This window comes from Larus michahellis, chromosome 7 (genome assembly GCF_964199755.1).
Source record: "Larus michahellis chromosome 7, bLarMic1.1, whole genome shotgun sequence".
NCBI classification, from domain to species: domain Eukaryota; kingdom Metazoa; phylum Chordata; class Aves; order Charadriiformes; family Laridae; genus Larus; species Larus michahellis.
The window spans coordinates 30,157,731-30,178,946 of NC_133902.1; the positions used below are offsets into that span (position 1 = coordinate 30,157,731).

The 21,216-nt window shown below is 39.2% G+C and overlaps 1 protein-coding gene across 7 annotated transcripts in view; it reads right to left on the minus strand.

The window, feature by feature from the left end:
• Positions 1–21,216, minus strand: part of PARD3B (par-3 family cell polarity regulator beta) — a 425,873-nt gene that overhangs the window by 257,386 nt on the left and 147,271 nt on the right. For 6 of the 7 annotated variants that reach the window (XM_074593647.1, XM_074593644.1, XM_074593642.1 and 3 more), the window contains one exon: positions 14,717–14,826. The exons of the other annotated variant lie outside the window; for it this stretch is intronic. In XM_074593647.1, coding sequence (XP_074449748.1) covers positions 14,717–14,826 — 110 coding nt within the window. The remainder of the gene's footprint in view (positions 1–14,716; positions 14,827–21,216) is intronic. 7 annotated transcript variants of the gene reach the window in all.

A 21,216-nucleotide genomic window follows, 5' to 3' on the forward strand; every position in this document is an offset into this window, starting at 1 on the left:
TTTTTTGTTTGTCTGACTTTTTAAGAAACAAAATTACCTACGTCAACTTCACTGAAATTTATTATTTAGAAAAGCAAAATTACAAAATATTTTGTACAGTGAAGTTTTTTACGCTATCACATAGAAAAGCAAAGCATTCTCTGAAGACTTCATAATTGCATTATAACAATCCAAAGCACCGCAAGCTGCTAGACTCTGCTTGCCTGTTTTTTTATATTGAGCACTACTAATCTGCATGTTTAACGGAACCAAATCACTCCAATGTGTTCTCAGTACTCAAAAGGAAGGACATTATCTTTTCTTCTAGAAAGAAAAGGTAGAAAGAAATAGCTTCAATGAGTTACTTTGTGAAAGAAAGAACAAGGTAGACTTCCTAAAGAAAGGCCTCTCATTCAGAGATGAACTTTACCAAATTCAAAAGCAACTGAAGGAAGCATTCACTGCTTTCTTCTGAGAATGAGCTTAATAGTCAAGGACTCCTGAAACATGGAACATCCTGCAGGCACGAGCAATACATCCTAGACAAAAGTAGCTCCCAATAGAAAAGAGGATCACGGAGGGAATGGCATTTTTTCAAGTACCTGTGCATAATCTCATGCAGGGCTTTAAATTTCAACAAAAAAGCACGGTGAATTTGGCTTGATATTTTAATAGGAGGTACTGGACACATGAAACAAAACACTGGAATAACAGGATAATACTGATCTGTGCTGCTAAGCTGATGTGCTACTGCATTTTAAGCTACTCAGAGCTTCTCCAATACACACTCACTCCTGTACAACGGTAAGAGAGCGATCAAGCCTGGAGATCACAAATAAAGGGGCCTGGGGAGCTAAACTCCAACTCAAAAACCAGTCTGAACAGTTCGTTCCCCTCAAGCGTGAACTGCCTACAGCACAATGAGTCCAGGTTCTAAGAGGAACAGAGATGAGGCTTTCCATCTGCTACATCCTCTCCCAGCAATAACCCTTTCCTGTTTAAGTGGTTATAAGCTTCAATAGCAACAAGTTTAGTTAGCAAACCTTCACTGGAACTTAAATGGAAACCTAAGCAGATCAGCTTCAGGGATAATTATACTTGATATGGACTGAAAATTTGTTTCCTTCCTTTGTGCAAGAATCCCCATGGCTGTATTCAATTCCAACAGCTACAAGCACCATCAGGCCTGGAAAACACAAACGCAAGGATCCAGGGTGCTGAACGCAAACTGAAATAAAGTTTGAACAGTTCTTTTTTTTTTTCCCCCCCTCAAGCCTGAACTGCCTTACATCTTTGTAACAATCAAACAGGAACTGTTTACCATAAGAAAGCAAATATTATTTCTGTTGTTATGGCTATTTGGACATCTGATAGCCTCAGGCAACACAAAGGGGCCCCAACAATAACAGCTCAACTTAAAAGTCAAAGGGCAGATACCTGTGAAGCGAGAGATGACACAGAAACAGTAGACGACCTTGAAGTGTGGTCTGATGGAAAGAACCTGAATGCTTCAGAGTATATTTCATTCATCCTCACAACCCTCTTGGAAGGCAGAACAGGCATATTTGATCACCGATGGTGCAAAATACTAGAAAACCTAACAGCAAAACACTCTTCCCACAAACCCCCTCTAGGGAAAAGGCAGAGGCTATCAGCAGTTCGGTTCAGAGGCATTCAGGGCTCTGGCAGATGGCACCGGAGAATGATTCTTGTCAGGTTCTCAATCGGCTTGCAGAGAGGGCAGGAGTTGTTAATATTTTGAGAACTAAACAACTTTTATTTTTTAAAATAATTCTCCAGTAAACATGAGTGACAGAGAACCTCTGTCAAAGAAAATGTTACCTGTCTCTAGCAAGAGGATCCTTTTATTCTTTAGCGTCCAGGATGAACAGGCATAGAAGTTTTAAGGTATTAGTACATCATGGCTACTGCTTACAAGCCTGTTCAAACTAGTGGAAAGGACAATACCGGATTTCCAGTTCCGCGTTCGGCTTGAATTTTAGAGCTCCACAACGGAACTCAGAACACAGGTGAGGTACTGGCTTGAAAATATATGCTGGGTTCTACGCACAAGTAGTTTCAAATTGGATTAACAATGGGACTGGAAACCCACAGCTGGGTCTCCTGGGTCTTTACTTACATTCTGCAGTGGTGGTGATACTTCTTAGCACAGGAAAAAGAAAAGGGCAATTACCTTTCTGCTGGGAAAGGGGAATACAAGCCACTACTGCATAGGTAAGACTGCAACCTCAGGAAAGGACCTCACTCTGCCACTTTGGAGAAAATCATGATTTTTGTGCAGTTGCTGCTTCTCACCAGTAAGGAGAGGTGCATACATGCATACAAAAGGCTTCTACAGGGGTGTAAAAGCTGTTACGTGTTTTCAAAGCTGGTCTAGGGACAAAGACTTGTCATTCCCCTTTAAATCAAAGATTAATAGTAACTGTGCACACAAGAACTGTAACAGTGAGAGAATATTTGCCACTGCTATTTTGTATTTTATTGCTGTAAACAACAGCTTCAATCTGTGGCCAACAGACCTCTTAAATTCCTTGACTACTTTTAGAACTTCATAAAAAGTAACCGTGAAGCTCACTGTCTTTATTGGAAAATTTTTGGGAGTCCACAAACCAAAAAAAGTGAAGTTATAAACCATACTTCAAATTATAAATTTATTGGCATTTCTGACAATGGCAGAGACAATGACTTTTTTGTTTTGTTAGTGGAAGGACAGAAAATTCTGGGGTTTTTTGTTTTTCATAGAGATAAAACTGAAATGTACCAAGGACTGATGCTGTTTTTCCTCCTGGATTCACTTCGGATTTATTTATGGCAGGGCTTTCTACCTTTATCTGCAAATGTCACCGTTGAGCTAGTGACTTTTTATAGTTTCTTGGTTTAATAACTATGGTAGATACAGCACATATTCTGCCTCTGCCCCTCTCTGAAAATAAACAAAACTAATCGGGTCTAAAAACTAGTTTATATCTCACTGTTCATAGCAAATAGAAGGAGCTGGGCACAGATAACCTAATTTTCACCTGTTTCTGCTTACTGCATATACACTAACTCAATTTAGATTGATCGGCTAATGTTTGCAGACTTACTACAGTGGCACAAGGGTACTACATCCATTCAGTTTATTTTTAAAAAAGACAAACCAAGATGAAATGTTGTTCGTGCTCCTTTTTAATTTTATTTTAGCTCTTTGTTTATCTCTTCACTTCAAAGCACTTCCAATATGAGGCACAGTTTCAGTGTGACAACTTCGTAAAATTAAAACAGAAAAAATGTGCCAGCATCAATCTGCTTTACATTGGAAAGCACAACAGCCTTGAGACAGAAATGACGACTTATGAGAGCAAGCTATAATGAACCCAGAAGTGCTATCTGCAGTAGGAAAAATATATTAGACTGGAGGCTGAACACTCCTGACACGATTTGTCTTCCTCAATAGGAGCCTTCTGTTCCCCAGTTGCAGTGTAGTCAATTCTGACTCCAAAAGCAAGGGAAAATTATCAATATGAAGCCCCACAATTCTGTTGGCTAGCATTTCTTATTTCACCTGAAGCAGCTTAAAGTCCAAATTCAAACAAATGCAGCACAGAATAAAGCTGAGTCTGCAAGAGACTTCCCCCGCCTGTGGCCTGCCACTGCCAAGGCAGGACGGAAGGAGGGACGGAAGCTGCCCCAGCAGTGGGAGCTCTGCAGGGCAGGGTGACCCCCGCCAGCCCAGAGGCACCCAAGCCACCTGCCCCACCAGGAACCCGGAGAGCCACCCAGGGTACAGTCCTGGCAAGTGGGAGCAGAGGCTGCCAGCAATCGCAAGGATATGAGGCAGGGTGGCCCTGCCACCCTGTCTCCCGTGACACTCCGTCCCTGGCAGGAACAGGCAGGGGCGCAGGGCAAAGGGCCCAGGGTCCTAGAGGGCTCCAATGCTGCCAACTGGCTCCCCATTCCCCCGTTCAAAAAAGCCCAAATCTCATGGCAGGAGAAGCATGTTAGTAAATACCATCCTGTTTAAGGGGGAGGTTAGAGACAGTTAAGGGTCTGATCCCAGCAGTACCAGTAAAAATCAGCAGTAGGTGCTGAGCCCTTCTCAAATTTCACTATTGCTGGAAAATAAATTTTACTCTCTAGTGAATTGCATTCTCAGACTGCTTTGCACAGATCTCCTTTCATTATCTGTGAACTGAAATATATTTACCTTTTTCCTGTTCTTTTCACAACAATCTATCTAAGGCACAATCTCAAGCCTTTTAAAATACATTGTTAGCAAAGGGCGCCACATGAACATATATACAGCATGTATGCCAATGAGTGGGTAGCACTACTTTATATTGCTTTCCAAAGACATCCACTAAAAAGAGCTTCTGGTAGGCTCAAAGCAGAGACATTTTTCTGTCTTCTGCTTGAAAAAACTTTTTTTCTTTAAGAGCTGGTGAAGGCTATGAACTTGCTTTCTAACTTTTCATTTGTACCATTTTACTTCATACACATATATCAAAAGCCTAGATTGATTATTTCATCTACTTAAAAAGCAAAAGAAACAGGTTATAAATTGAGTATATCAAATAAAAGAATAGTTTCTCATTTGATTTTTCAAGTGCAAACTTGACAGAGTTTAGTTAGGGCCAACCAGCCTTAAGTGTGCATTGTTGCAGAATGAAATACTAGCAGCAGTGGAAAAGAAAGCTAGACCTGAAGTAATCTTAGTAATTAAATAAATAAATAAAAAAGAAGTATTTCTGTGGCAGTGATCATCATAATCATATGCATATATAATAGTATGTAATAAATTCTAAATATTGAATCATTTTAACAAAAATTAAATCACTGTAAACCTAGAATCTGCACGTTAGACCTGTGCTTAAAAGATAACCGGTATCAGACACTATATAAAAGTAATTTTAACAGAACTAACATCAATAATTTGATGTTTTATACACTTGTATAGTATTATAAATACACATTATTGGCAGCAGATTGATTTCCCAAAAGTGTTATAATCTTTTGGCATATTGCCACACTTAAAAAAAAAAATTAATTTTATTTACAGGAGCATGCATCTGGTTCTAATGAACTAACTTTACCTGGTAATATCAGTGTTTGTATGATTGATGACATCAACACAATAGCGTCATCAACGTGTCTCTCAAAACAGCCATTTGAAAATGACAACTGCATACAAACTAGACACTGAAAGGTAAAGAGGCAGAAAATCACAGCTGGGCATAAAGCCATCATTTGGTTCAGTGTTTTGTAAACCAAAAGATAGCTTTGTTATTATTAACATGGTAATCCCTAATCTAAAAGTATTTCTACTGTTGACAAATTCCTGCTATGTTTGGAGATGCTTTAAGCAGAAAACCATACACCAGAGATTCTTTTCTGTGTATTAACTAGACTATCAATTTGACCATAACACAGTATCCATCTCAAAGCATCCTGGCTAGCAACGTTCGGATCTATCTATGAAGAGTGATCCAGGCGATTTCCCTTCTCTTCTGCATGACGGGATGGAGTGTTTTCCCAATGCTTAACAACAGGGAATCAAGGATGGACAGAACAGGCTGAAGACTGAAGTGGAACTGACTTCTTTCACCCCAAGAGTTAATTCTGCTATTTGCAAGTTTACAGGGTAATTTCTAAGTAATAAAAATATTGTGTAAAAACTTGTCTAGCCCATTCTGACTGTCTCTACTCCTCGAAGCCTCCCTGTCAGTAACTCAAGGAGAACTTGTAATATAAGCTAAGTATACAGTCTTTTGCATTTTTTCCACAAGGAGCAAAACTTTCTGATTCAAGCTGTTCTTACCACTATACAGCAGACCACTTCAGTCATCAATATTTTCAGGGTATCTTTTGTAGAATATTCTTCCCTCAGATATACAAGATTACTGAATTCACTCTCTCAAATGGAAATCTGAGAGCATGCAAGGTGGCTCACACTACGCATGAAGGAAATGCACATACATTTATCTGTGTAGCATACATTAGTCACGCTGGCCTCGTAGATGGTCTTTGTGCCACAGAATTTTCACCAATACCATTAATTAAGAAAAAGCCCATCTTTGCAGAAGCACATAGAAACGTCTGATGCCTAGGCAGCTATGGCAGATGCCTCACAGATCTGAGGAAAATGTTCCCTATGTTCTTTTAAACAAAAAATATGGTTAAGACACTAATTCTTTGGGTAAAGAAAATACCACTACAGGTATTTCTGAGAAACAAACATATTTGCCACTAAGAACTGCAGCATTTCACAGACTTTATTTATTTATTTTTAAGATGAAACATCCATACTTCGGCTACGTCTTTTGAAACCAAATTGAAGGGGATATCTTTCTTCCTGCTGGATAAATAGAATTTTTTCTTCTTTGTGACTTAAAATCCATTTAATCTGTGGGTTTTTTTGTTCCCTGGCCTCTTCTCCTTTTAACATGCTTGCTACTTCTCACCAAAGTGTTTTGTAAAATTCCCCTTGGAATATGCCTCTTCTGCATCAGAAACAGAATTCATTTGGGCTCTTACGGAAAGTGTCAAAAGATGAGGCAATGACGAATAACTGGCCCTTGCCCAGTAGTGCTGCTGGCAGAACTTACTTTACCCCAAAACAATATATTTCTATTTGATTCCCATTCTGCTGCTTGAAGGACAGAAAGATTTATGCAGATCATTAAAGAAAGGGAGGTGTGGGGGTGGAAGTGAACTCACGATTTGAGGAGCCTTCACCATATTTCTTAGACCAACATGAGGTCAGCTGAAAAGGAGGGGTTTCCTTTTGTTTCTGTAAAGCTGACAGATACACCATGAAATCGATTGTACTTGGTAATTCCAAAAAAGCAGAAGAAAGGAAAAGGAGGTGGCCAATTTATCTCCACAGGTGTTAAATGTATAATCATCTCAGATGCACCACTATTAGCTGAATGGAGCAAGCACGCTACAAGGAACACAGCAGCTCTTTTATTTAAGGTCCAAGCTCGTATCACTCTAAGCCAGCTGCAAAACAGACAACAGAGCGAGTGCCAACACGGAGAGTGATTCTGCTACCTCTAGGATACCATGATATGCTTTCAGCCCAATCATGTTACATGGTACGGCTCAAATACAGTAAATACAGTACTATGAGTATCCCTTGGGACAGATGCAAAGAAGAAAGCTGTTTTACTTGAATTTTAGAAAGAAGCTTGAGAATCCATATGTTCTAATTGAAATCTACATTAAACCAAGGCCTAAGCCAAGATGAATTAAAGGCAAAACTTATTAATATTTTGAAAATATACAAATAATTTAAAAAAGCATAAGCCACTACTCAACTTGATTGTCAAGAAGAAAAAAAAAAAAATCAAAAATCTTACGGGAGCAACTGTTCCTGTAAGATCTCTCATAGGGGCCAAAGTTTGGGGTTTTTTTTTTGTTTTGGTTTGGTTTGGTTTGGGTTTTATTCTTTTTTATGATACTGCTTGGGATGTGTAAAACTTTGAACTGGCAAATACCTTTGTTTGGGATCTGAAATACATCATAAGAACAACTGTGCCAGATCAGACCACAGGTATGTCCATCCTGGGGTGCTCAGGACCAGAATACCAGGGCGCCTCACAAACAGGTAATTATTGTCCTTCATAGTGCAGGGAACAGTGACAACAATTTGCTCTTGCATCAGCTCAGTTATTCTAGAGTCTAATCACTTCCTTTTTAAGATTTACTTATTTAATAAATTGTTTATTTATTAGGTTTTATTTATTTGAAGTTATTTCAAAGAAGTTCTACCGCCTGAGTTATGACAAAAGGTCATATTAGACTCACAGGTCAGAAGAAACCATTGCAATTACTGACAAAAATCGAAGTTGAGATGTTCATTTGAAATCTTGAATCTCACTGCATCACCCTTACCATTTTAGTCTACATTCATAGTAGTCTCAGTTTACTATTCCCAAATCTAACAGGTCAAATACCTGCAACACCAAAAGCACACAATACACAGAAGCACTAAAATATTCTTCCCTTCATTCCAGTTGTTATCGTAAGAAATTGCTTCATAGGTGTGGAGTAAATTAGGATCTGCTGCCATAAAAAAACCTGAATGTGCAAGTTTCAAAGAACACTATGTTATTATTACAACTCGAAAACCTGTAAATCCAGATTAGCTGAGACACCAACTACACGGGAGAAGAACAAATCCCCAGATAAGGTCTCTCCAACAGGATGGGTGATTTAGTGTCTAAGGGGCCTCTCCTAAAAAAAAAATTAAAAAAAAAAAGCACACATCCTTTGTGAATAACTATCAACCCTGTAAGAGAAACAAAGCCACAGATGTCACTTTCAGAGACACAGAAATACTAACCAGAACAAGAGCAGTGTCTCATATATCAGTGCACTGCAAGATGACGTATTTAAAAATCCAAAATCAGTTTTTTCCTAATGTCACAGCAACGTTTGGGTCTAAGTAAGTATCAAAGATCTGTGCCATTATTCCCAGTCGTCCACTGGATTCCTATGTTTATGGAAAAAATTATTTATTTAGTATCAGCGTTTCAGTAGGACAGTGACTGAGAACCTATTTTATTTTAGCTAAATGTTTCTAGAGCTTGACAGTAAATGATATGCATGAGCCATGTTGACTGTCATCTTCCACTTTTAATTTGACTGTCAGACATACAAGTAACTTGCTAATGTTTCATTCCAATTTCAGCGCCATGAGCCTGTTGAGTAAGCTGCCTGCTAAAAGCTGTTCCAGATGGAATGACAGTATTTTGTAGGACCCCAAAGATGTAGCTATAGAGATGAATACGTGTCAGCAGCATTGAAAGCATGACCTTTTTTCCCCCTTTTTTTTTGTCAGCAGTTCTTATTTCCACCCTATAATTTTTCCACATTCTTTATAAGATAGGCCACATGGGAAAAAGAGGGAGTTTAAGTCTCTCAGCCATCTTCCATCACCTGCAATCACATCTACCTGACTACACGAAGCAGAGGACAAAGGAGGAAGGTTTATAAACAATCAGGTAGCTTCAAAATGACAGCCAAGGCCCCAAATTTATTTTAAAAAGGAAACAAAACCCAGCCCTCTACTAACATAAGTTCCTGAACGATAGAGAACTTCGATGGTTTTCATAATAGATACTTTCTCTCATGAATAGTCAGTAAAAAGCCTGCACTCCTCTCATTGGAAACAGGCTTTAGAAAACAACACATTAACAATGAATAACTTCTTTTACCGATTGTACCATTTTTACTGCTAATTTATATACTATATTAACGTCACGTAACATTCATTATTAGCTCTTATTAAAATAAATCACAAAAAGTCTACTTATCCTTCTCAGATAAAAATATGTAAATTACACCTACTGCTCATCTTAAACAATACAGGTAAAATAATACACCTTTTCTGAAACGCAGGTTGTGCAAGGAACACAAAGACGACTTTTTCCCCACACACACGAACCTCTCTGCACCCTCAAAAGAGGAAATTACCTCAGGGCACTTCTGTCCTTTTTCAGATGATCAATTCAGTATTATGAAGTATTACAAATATTTCATTTACATTTCTTAGTTTTTCCTCTACAATATAAAGTAATTTCTGTTTGACGCAGAATGCCACAGCACACAGTACAAGGAAAGGGGAAAAAAAGCAGCGCAGGGTTGAAAAACAACAGAAAGAATTGAGAAGGAATGGCTTTTGTTACATTTGACAGCCCTCAGCTAGCTGCATGGTTGGATTTATAAAAGGGTCTTTAAGAGCAGCAGTTTTTCATGGTGTAAGAGTGCCACACAGCTCTGGTTCCTGCAGTGCCTCACACCAACAACTTCAAAACTAACTCACTGCAGATGTCCCTATGATCATCTAATCAGACATCAAAAGCAATACACTGACAAGCTCCTGCGCTGATTAGGAGTGTTCTATATATGTTCTGCAGCGTAAACAGACACACAGTAGTTGCTTTAAAAATGGATTCACCCACATCAGAATTCCCTTTTAAAAACCTCAAACTGTTCGGAACTCCCCAGCTGAATGACAGGAAATTCTTTTAAATCTCCCCAGATTTTCTGTTCAGCTCCACACAGCAGTATTTCAAGAGCGGGAGTTAAATTATTAATAGGAAAACTTTACCAGAAAAAAAAGTAAATGCCTTCCAGAATTTAAAAACCTTGCTATTCTGAATGGCAGTCCGAGAGCACACCACCTCAGGGAAAGCAGTCTGGCCTCTACCTGCAACGTACACTGAAATACCCGAGCTGTGTTTCCATCTCTACTTTATTTGTTGTCTAATTATTATATGTCAACAAGTACTGGATTTAAAACATTACAAGTGCACCATCCTTCCAGCACTGCTAGCTCTTGAAGAATTACTGCATTTCTCCCAATCTCTGGTTTCCTGCTCATAGCCCACCTCCTGGAATCATGTGAGATTTTCATATTGAGATTCTAAAACATGCAAAGGGATCAGAAATTAAAACTACCTGATGTAGTCAGGGTGAGTAAACATAGTGGACAGAAGTTTTACCTTCTAAAATCAGACAATACAACCCTCATGGCAGCGCAGTCTCTTAGCTCGAGCCTTAGCAGAAACCCTTTGGATCAACCCAAGGTACAGACTCTACAGCAATTCCATCACTGTGTCACAACCAGACCTTTTCCGCCCTGCCCTGCTTTTAAATAGCCCGATTAGATGAAGTAATATTTCCACCTTTTTCTTATAATAAAATATCCACACATTTTGAAAGTACTACTGATAATCTTTATCTCAAAGCCAAGCTCTGATTGTAGCATATCTTTGTGTTTACGTATGTACATAAAGTAGTGTGTAAAAGGAACAAATCACAGAGCTGCATCATGCCCACATTATGCTAATCTGCAGACGCTTAATCAGGAAGGCTAATACATTACAAATACAATTAACGGCCAGAAGAACCAGAGGAGGTTTCGACCTTTTTTAACAAGGGCTTGAAACATAAAAATGTTCTGATTATATATGAACCGTATCCAAAATTGCAAATTATATGTCCACAATGCATAAAATACAGTCAATTTCAAGTCACATCTAGGTAAAAATTGAAACTGTATTGAGCCACTGGAGCAACTCTTCAATTGATCCAGCATCTCATTGTATCTTTAAATACGGATAAATGCAATTTAATCAGCCATTCCCATTGATTAACTCGAAGTTAACCTAAGTATTTATCGAGGAAACATGCAACTATAAAAGAAAAGAAAGTCATTGCTGAACATAGCATCCCCATAATAATCAGCAAGTTAACAAGAGGAGGTGAAACCTTAGTCCTATCAGAATTAAGGCAAAACTTCCATCAAGTTAAATAGGACCACAATCCTCCATCTCAAACTCATGACAGATCAAGTCTTCAGATAGTAGGGAAGTCTGTCCCTGGGCAACGAGAGAGATAAGCAGAAGTAATAGCTCCAGAAACGAAAGTTCAGATTTTTTAATTGTACCTTAGCAATTACTACCTGGATGAACTGGACTGAACAAAAGTACCAAAATGTATTCCGCTCCCAAAAAGTTCAAAACCCCAAAACCAACAGAATCCCGCAATTCAGACTTTCTGCCCCACTGCGTCTCATCTTTATCAGAGTGGAGCTTGAGTGGAGGGATCCAGCTAGGAACTTCTGAGCTGGCGCAGAGAACCTGAATCTGCAGCTCCTCTCAGTAAGCTGGGGACGAGTGCTGAGCAAGCGTTAAGTGGCCAAAGAATGCTTCCTCCCTCTGAAAGCCTTCCACTGTCTCAGTCACACAGCATGGCTTCGCTCCAGGGGAGATCCCTGGTGGAAGACTTCACGGCCATTGCTAAGCCCACGTTCTGCAGCCAGGCCATTCACTGCCAAAAAGCAGCTGGACCAGCACTTGGCTATTGCCCTAGCAAAGCTAAGGCCACCAAATTTTTCAGCAAAGTGCATTAAACTAGTTACACTGCCCTGAGGTCCTCTCTGGAGACCTAGGGAGGGAAGTTTCCATTTTTGAAAGCCTGACCAGGGCTCTGCGATTTTAACTAGACAGAGGATATTAACAGTTGCCTTCATAAATTAACAAATTCATTAACAAACACCTTTTCTTCAATAACAGATTCAGATGTTTGTAAGCCCTATTTTTCCCTGATTACAGTCTCCAAATTTTTCAGTGGCAGCTATCACAATAAGGAAGGAGAGGATTGGACGAAAAAAGAAACTCAAATTGTGTACCATCTGTTAAATGACTTCCAGTCTGAGAGAACAGATGCTGGACTTCACTATCAGTTTTTGATTGATCTAGAAGTACTTGGTTAATTGGGGCTAAAACTACAGCTGAGACAAAATAAATGTCAGAGAAAATATGAAAGAATAGCTCAAATTCTTCTCAAACTACCTGGTCACTCAGAAAAGAATTTGTAATTTTGGTAATCATCATATGGCATGAAAAAAAAAAAATCTTCCTTTGAAGATTTGGTATAACGTCTAAAAAACAGAATATACGTTCTGCTTAGATTCTACAAGTACTGTAAACAGCTCAAACGGTTCATCAGGTTCATCCACTTCACCTGAACTGGATAGTAATTTTCTTCTCTGATATTACTGCATGTTTGCTGTTTTATTTTATGCATTAATTACTGTACATCTGTCCTGCACTCTCCTAGAGACAAATCAGTGCTGTATTCAGAGATTCATGAAAATCGCCTCTCAAAAATCTGATCCACTACCGCTGTATCTGTACATAGCATATGAAACAGCATTTAGTGTAACTACGCATATTTCTACATAGAACGAAACTGTAGTTCTACATATGCCAAACACCAAAACGCCAGAAGTGCCAAAACAATTAAGCTAATTATGGAAGTCAGTTTCAATTACAAAATGATTGCTAAGATAATTGTGGTATAAATACAGAGACTTAATTTTTACTACATGCACTGAAAATTGTTTCATCTACCAACAGCTCTGGTTTTTCTAACTTGCGTACTCGTTTGTGGCAAAGGAAATGCAGTATTAATTTTAAACTTTCAGCAACAATATACAGAACAAATGAATTTTCTCTAAATACTCCTTTAACACTTGCATGACGGAGCGTAGCTGTATTCAAAACGCAGTGTACAATTGTTCGTGCCATGTTTTTTCATTTGTCAGCTATCGATTCTTCCCTGTGTTTTAAAACAATCTGTACCTAATTTAACCTATGTTATTTAAGCTTTCTACGCGTCCCAAAACATTATGCCAAAGCATATTTCAGTATGATTGACGACAAGAGTTTTAGAAATGGTACTGTTGCAAAAATAAGAGCTGGTGTAATGTATTTTGCTGTTAACAGATTTTCACTTTAACAATAAAAACTTTCAACCTTCTGGGCCTTTTTTCCCCCACTTACATGACATTTTAAAAAAATCCGAGAGCCTTCTCCACTGTTGTTATCTGTCCAGCTCTGACTGGTACACCTACAGCTGATGGAGGGATGCTCTGCGTTTTATGCATAGAGAATTCCTTTAAGCCTAGAGGATTCTTGTGTACTGATGCAAGTTGACTTTCTATTTACTTACCTCCTTCACATGAACTTAACTGTAAGTTTAGTCTTAAATCTTCGGCTGAAAAGGTTCCCACCTCCGGCATGTGTTGCTGAACCCCGGTTCTTTGCTCCTGCTCCCTAATGTGCCAATATGGCCATTTGCGGAATGTCACTATAAACTAGTTGTGATCTAGGCTGAAACGTCCCCCTCGCACTAAAGGAAAAGGCTGGGGGTTTCTGAGTGTTTTTCATTTCGAAACAAAACAGGGATCGATTGGTTTACACAACTGGGGATGGGGAGTGAGTTGCAACACTGTATAGGGAAGCTAAAGGGGAAAAGCCATAAATTTCACAAGCAAATGAAAGCAGGTGGAACTGTGCCATCATTTAAGGCAGTATTCATTTGGCATAAAGTATCGCAGAAGCAGATCCACCAGAGCTTTCCAGGCAAACATCAAGTTTATGAAAAAGCTCTGTTCTGCTTGATACACTTATGTATCCCAGCTGACATTCAGAGATTCTAAAGAATTCACTCTTTTTATAAGTAATATAGGAACACCTTCCCCACACATAAACAAAAAGCTTCAGGCCTTAAAATTGCAAAGTAAAAAAAATGTTGCCCAAGTATGGCCAAGACAGTATTACTTTTAGAAGACTGAAGACAGCCTACAATAACACCTGATTAAGAGTCACTGCACCCTCACTAATTGTGTCTTTGCTCTAATATTTAGTAATAACTATGTTGAAAACAAACTTGTCCTCAAAAAGGAAGAGTCAGGATGAAAAACAGAAAAGTGAGAGAAAGAAGAGACCATGCAGGGTAGTAGCAGGGTACCAAAGGAAGACCGAAACACCATAAGAAAACAAGGGAAGTGAAAAAGGATGCAAAACCAACAATGCACCTTAAAGGGTAAGTACATTTTTTCCACTAAGCAATGGTAAACTGGACAGTAAGACACTGAACAAACAAGCAATTGCTAAAAGTTCCGTTCATATTCCAGTGCCTTATGTCACCATTGAACTTTACGTAAATATCTTATTTTAAAAAAAGAGAACCACTGTTAATTGACTGTATCATTTAAAATAACCATTTTTGTCCAGAGGAAACTCCTTCCTTTACAGAAAACGAGTACAATGCACTTTGTTTTAGATTCAAATTCATATCTAACTTATAAAATTCCTATATGCCAACGGGTAAGAACAGTTTTTGCCTTTAAGAAAAAGGTGAGTTACATGACACCTACTGCCACAACATGCTTGAGACTGTGGTCACTGGGATGAGAAGCACTTGGGTGGAAGTCAGCAGGTGGGCCCAAAGCCGGATCGCTGCTCCTGCGCACTAGAAGCGGTGTGCCTAAGAGACAAAATAAACAGCAATGGTTCAAGGGGGCTACATCAACACAAGGTAAAGCTTCATGTGAGTTAACTGAGTGGTGTGCAGTGCTGAAATACGAGTTTTTCTGTGGCAACACCTACCTGGTAAATTACTAGATTTGATGGCGTTGTGCCATTTAGTATTTACTAAGCTAAAAAAAAGAGAATATTTTAAGCTCTGTTATGTAGACTTTCATCCACGAGCTGCTAAATTAGACAAACAGGAGAAAAAGGCACCTTCTTAGAAAACCAAATAAGTAATTGCATGTATCTGTGACCACACGTAGCATCAATTTCTGACAGGGAAATCATATGCTTGATCTAAGGAATAACTGAACACAGGAAGAACTGGACTGCTACTGTTGGTTCCTACAACTGGTACTGGTTACTTAACTAAACCAGAACATGGCCTAAAGCCTTTCACTTGATACTAAGGGTAGTTCTCATTGTGGTGTTCTGCATTAACCCACCAAATGAGATCTCACAATCTCATTTTCAGCTGTTCCTTACTTTCTCCTCGTGCGTGTCCAAAGGTCATACTGAGCAAGTGCTTCCCTCTCCCCTACCAATTATACAAGCCCACATTTAACCTGTATGGAAGGTCGCTTTGAATATGATGGCATGACCATATACATATCTATATATCTCTCTATACATATATATGGTCATAAATTTTATTTCCTAAGCTCACAAGATGCAATAGTCCGTCAGCATCACTTCTGTGCCTTCCCAACCTGAGGCATGTAAATGACAGCTCAGGCACAGGTTTTTGGTATGGACGCAGCTGAAGGATAAACGGATAACTCCCTACATTAACTTCATTTAGTAACTAACGTGCCTTGGGCTGGCTTTGCAGAGACAGCCTAAATAAGGATATAAAGAGGAGAGGGGGAAGAGCTTTTATTCACAGCAGATCTGCCTCCCACTACCAACTGCCAGGATTCCCAGGGAACAGACGTAGGCAGTTGCAGTCGTTTCAGAGAAGCTGTAGACTAAACAGCTTCCTCTTGCAGGCATCTCCAATTAGACTCACCAACTATTCACGTCTATTCTCGTGCTGTCTGGGAATAACCTCAAAGACCAGTCAGCAGCTTCTAGTGACACAGCCATCCAGTTAGCAGAACACACTATAAAACACTCCCTGCAGACCTTCCAGGTGGGGCAAGAGGGAAATCTTTAGTAATATGAGAAAGGAATTTCTCACATTATCCAAACTGTAACTAAACAAAAATGACATTTTTTCCCCCAAGTCTCTCCAAAATAATTTATCTATAGGTAAATAAAAAAAATGAGGAGAACCATTGGTCTAAGACAATAGTTTTTAAAGTGTTGCAAGTGAGTGAAAACAAGATTGTAATTGTCAGTTATAATATTAATTATAGTGGCTGGGACTGACGGCAGCCATAATTACTAGATCTATAATAGAAGTTTGAACGTTCAACAGTTTCCTCATTAGAGAGATGCTAACAAAGCCGTAATGATTGTACCACATTCACTCACAGCACAACTTTGTAATTATAGCTGGAATAAATACCAGCACCTGACGCTGAGGAACAACCAGAGAACCTAACGCTCTTACCCTTCCTCATGGCGAGCAACAGTTTTTATACCCAGGTAATCCCTTCTATCTTCACTTATGCAGGAAATCAATAAGAAAAGCAAAAGTAAGACTTAAATTTGTCTTGAGGTATTGAGGGAATGCTCAAAAATCAAAAGGTGAATACTGTTTTTTCTTCCAAGTGATTATCATCTTGATATCACGAGCTATGCATGTTTTTACAAGGCAATTCTGAAGAAAGGGATTGATCACCACATTTATCCATTTTATGTGATTTTCCAAAGGTGTCAGTAGGTCAAAAGGAGCCACATCTCTCCAGTCAAATCTTCCTGTTCTTCACATGGTGCTGAAGAGGTTTTTTTTCCTCCTCTAAGCACATTTGATAAAAAGGTGTATAAAAGCTAAAGCCAAAAAGCGTTGGATTTTTAAGTCACTCCCTTCTTTAAGATAAATACTTATTCCTTAAAATAATTGTTTTCCATGTATGACCGAAGTGTTTCTGGTGACCTGTATCCAACTTTCAGTCTCTCTTCAATACAACAGTTTGAAAACAGATGCTGAGACGCTTTTGTATGATTCAGCATAATTTAGTCTCCAACTCCTTTTAACATAAACATGAACAGTACGGAGAAACACTCTTGCTAAACCACCAGAAAGCTCTTTACATTGGCACTTTTATTTGTAAAACTTTCACAACTCAATGAGCCGTATTCTAAATTCGAATTACAACATACTGTTGCTTATACTCCTTAAGGCCTCCATCCCAGCCCCTTTTCTCATTTCTGCCCTCCTTTTTCCACAGTGAGAAATCAACAGTAACCCAAAGTGGATTAAAAAAATTCCCCACAGTCAAGTAAAGAAGCCAAAGATGAAGGGGGACGTGAGGGGATGGAACACAACCCAACCCAAAAAATCACTTGTATCAAGCTCACTCTTTCTCCCAAAGCCAACACTCTGAAACAGATCTCTCCTTTTCCAGAGCTGTCTTCTACAACCAGCTCCCCATTCCTCTCTCATTGCTCTGGCTGAGCCAAAGATGAGGTTTCCCATCGCTGTGACTGCCGGGAGACAGGACCCTCATTTGTTCCAGGGCCTCCCAGTTTCCGCTGCAGTTGAAAGCTGTCTCCTGTACCGCACCATTCGCATAATGCTTGTCTAAGTAGACAGGACCATACATCAGCACTTCTGCCTCCTCCCTGTACTGACTGCTGCAAGGTGCTGTTTCTACCACATTCCCCCATCCCCAATTCTGAAAACCTTTTTCATTTGCTTTCTGCCACTGTTTTACAGAGAAACTGAAGCAAAATGGCATTATCCAATTCTCAAGTTTACAGCTGTTTGAAGTCTGAAACGAACATTTGCAGGAGCATTATAAATTCAGTTTTCCGATTTGGGAAGATGGCCGTGCAGCTATTTGCTTTCTTTTTATTCCTGCAAGTTTTTGTTTATTGCCATGAGGTTATGAAATTTGTGGTGCTAGTCTGGAATGCTTCCCTTCTTGCACAAAAACAACTGGACTTTTTCACCATTGCCTACAATGCTTTCTCTTTTTTCTCTATTTGTTGTAAATTTTAGGGTCCTACAGATCATTTTCTTGTTGAAGAGAAAAATGGAGTCCATTTGGTTAATTTTTTAAAATATATTTACTGACATATAACATCATTTCTTTTACAGAGATATCACAAATTGTAACATCTCTCATCTCTGTGAAGCAAGTCAGCTGCAGTCTTTAGCTAAAATTACCCAAAACAGTCCCTCTGGCCCTCACTGTTTTACATGCGTACACCTCAAAGACACTGGGGCACAAAAGCAACCTTTTATTAAACAAAAGTAAATCGAACCAAAATGCGCTCTCTCACAGGGGAAAACAAATGGCAAGCAGGAAAATCAGACGAAAGACTTGAGATGAAGCGGTACTCTCCTCCTTTGCAGGGAGAATCCCTTATTCTCTTTCAGGAGACAGCAGTTCTCAGTGGCTCTCCTCTCTCTATCTCCCCTCGTCTTCTCTGCAGCTCAGGCTGCCCCCTGCCATAAGAACCCCTTCCCTGCCACTCAGTGCTCCAGCCTGCGCCTCTCCTGCAGGCTCCTTTCTTTCCTCAGCCTCCCTCGCCTCTTCTGCACTGCAGATGCAGGGCTCTTGAAAGCCAAGCACTCTGGGAAGAGAGAAACCTCCCCAAATCCCACTGCCCAGGACTCAACCTGGCTCAGGAGTCGGACCACATCCATTATACATACAGACCTTGAATTTGTTCGTCACTGTCTTCCTTAGACATGGATGAAATGTAATGAAAACTCATCACTGATACCATTTATTATAGACATATTATAGACAATTATACATACTTACTTAAAGAGATTCTGATATCCGTTTTCTTCTGTCAGGAAACAAAATGTTGCCTTTTTCCTTACTGGTTTCCTTTTCTCATGCTGTGTTTTCACATTACTCTACTCATGCTATCGCATTTGTGCTGAACATTCATAACAACCAGTGTAAGCTCAAGCAGAAAATTCATCTTTTCCCTGAATGACACACAGAAAAACTTCTTTCTACAAATCAAGTTGATCATAAAACCGTGTTATTTACAAGCATTACTGTTCTGTGCCAGAGGAACTCCGATTAAAAAAACTAGTTAGCCTCATCTCACTGCATTGCATCAGTAATTTACAGACAAGGAAAATTCAAACACATGCCCAAGACTAAAATTTTTCTCACGATGACAACTTTTAACCTCAATCACTTCAGGGTATATTTCCCCTTCTTTCAAAATTTGCACAGAGTACCTTTTGTTATGGTACCATAGCATCTTCTAAGCACACGTGGATGTCTCAGCCTTATTCACAATACATACTCTTTGACAAAACTGATAAGAAAAAGTCCTGCGGTTTTCCTTCCTTAGAGGAAACTCTGTATCATTTACTTTCAAGCCATATAGATCAATCTTTTCCTTTTGCTAGCATCACCCTCAAAAATTAGTATCTACGCAGATTCATGGTTAACAGTGTATTTTCCCTGAACTCTGATGTTTTGGAAATATTTTTTTTTAACTGCAAATATGGTTGAAACAAGCATATGGTAGAAACTACACTTAGATTTAAATTGGTTACATCAGGAAAAAAAAAAAAAAAAAACAGGAGAGAGAAGTTCTGCCATTTGTGCACAATTAAAAACTGAAAACTTGCATCAACACAATGGCAAAAGAAACATTTCCATGCCAGATGTGATCCTATTTTCTTATTTTGTTTTTGTTGGGTGGGTTGTTTGTGGTTGTGTTTTTTTTTAATTCCACCAAAAAGCTGCGCACAGACATTAAAACATACCCTGAATAGGAGCGCACTTTGCCTCACTTAAGCCTTGTGGCGAATCAAAAATCAGCATTTGAGGTTAGCAGGGGGCTGACTAACCAGACGCGATGGGTTTAGGAACACTGCGCAACTTCAGATAAGTAATGTAAGGTTTGGAGTTCAGGATCCAAACGTGGTCAGGTGAACGCTGCAGCTCCAGCTGTCCCTCCTGGGGTCCACCTAAACTCTTCAGGGTCTCTAGGCTCTGAGGTCTGGAATCAAATCTGATGCCTACATTTAGACAGCCAAGTATCTCTCAGGGTGACCACTAGCACAAGTAAAGATTATTCCAACCCTTCCTTAATTTTGCTCTTGAGCTCTTAAGTCTCCTTGCTCAGGAAAGCACAATTCACCTCCAGGCTGAAATCCTTTTATTCTTCAGGATTTAGGTTGCAGGTTGCTGTTACAGGGCCAAATTCAGAAAACTGCTGAAGACACCCAGAGCTTATCACCCACAAGCATATTCGGTAGATTGTGCTATCTATAATGCAGTCAAATTATGTAATAAAAATTGATTTTAGCATTGCTTAGGGTGCAAACACTCTCAGATGACTTGGGTAAGCTGACAAATCGAGCAACATAGGAAATGCAAGCACTACATTAGTGGCATACAACATATTAGGAGGTTTGTTTGTTTGTTTGTTTTTCCAGGTAAGAGGGAAGAACTATTTTAAAGAACAAAAGATACACTTAGACAGAATTCCATAAGCTGGTAGAAAGAGATTTACAGTAAGTCACCTACACAGTTAAAGTCATAATTTTAAATTCTGTTCCTGCATATAAAAGTGTCAACTATGATGGGAAAAAAAGCTGTCCATCAAGTCTGTATCAAACTGTCAACTGCTAAAGGCCATATCAATGACAATTACTCTGCTGCCTGCTTCCAAATTACACTTGCCTGGACAGACAGACAAATGATTTTCTCACCTGCATGTGCCTCGAAATATTTTTTTAGAGCTCCTTCTGAGGAAATCACAACAAAATTTCAAGTCAGAGGTGAAACAAAACACCATAAATACTACATGCATGCACATACAAATGTGAAATTGCACTCAGGCATAGACGATTCTTGGCTGGAAGATCTCTGAACAGACACAACAAAGACAACCCCCATTTAAACCAGAGAGCCGTAATGACTTTTAAACTGGTCCTGTCACAAAACAACTCAGGCACTGGAAACAAAATATTACAAGCAGGATATTAATTTGTATTTAAATATAGGAAAAGTCATTAATATATGGCTATTTTTCTTCTTTTTATCAGAGAATTTTCACATTTACAGGCATACAGACAGTTCTGCCGGTCAGCACTTTTTGAGAGCACTAAGCAATCAGTGTGGGTAAATTTGGTCACCCTCAGATTTATTGCTTACCACCACCTGAGGCATCCTGTAATAGTTCTGCCGTGTACTTAAAATGTAGCTGAGATTAGCTTGTACGTTCTACCATGTGATAGGACTGTACCATTTCT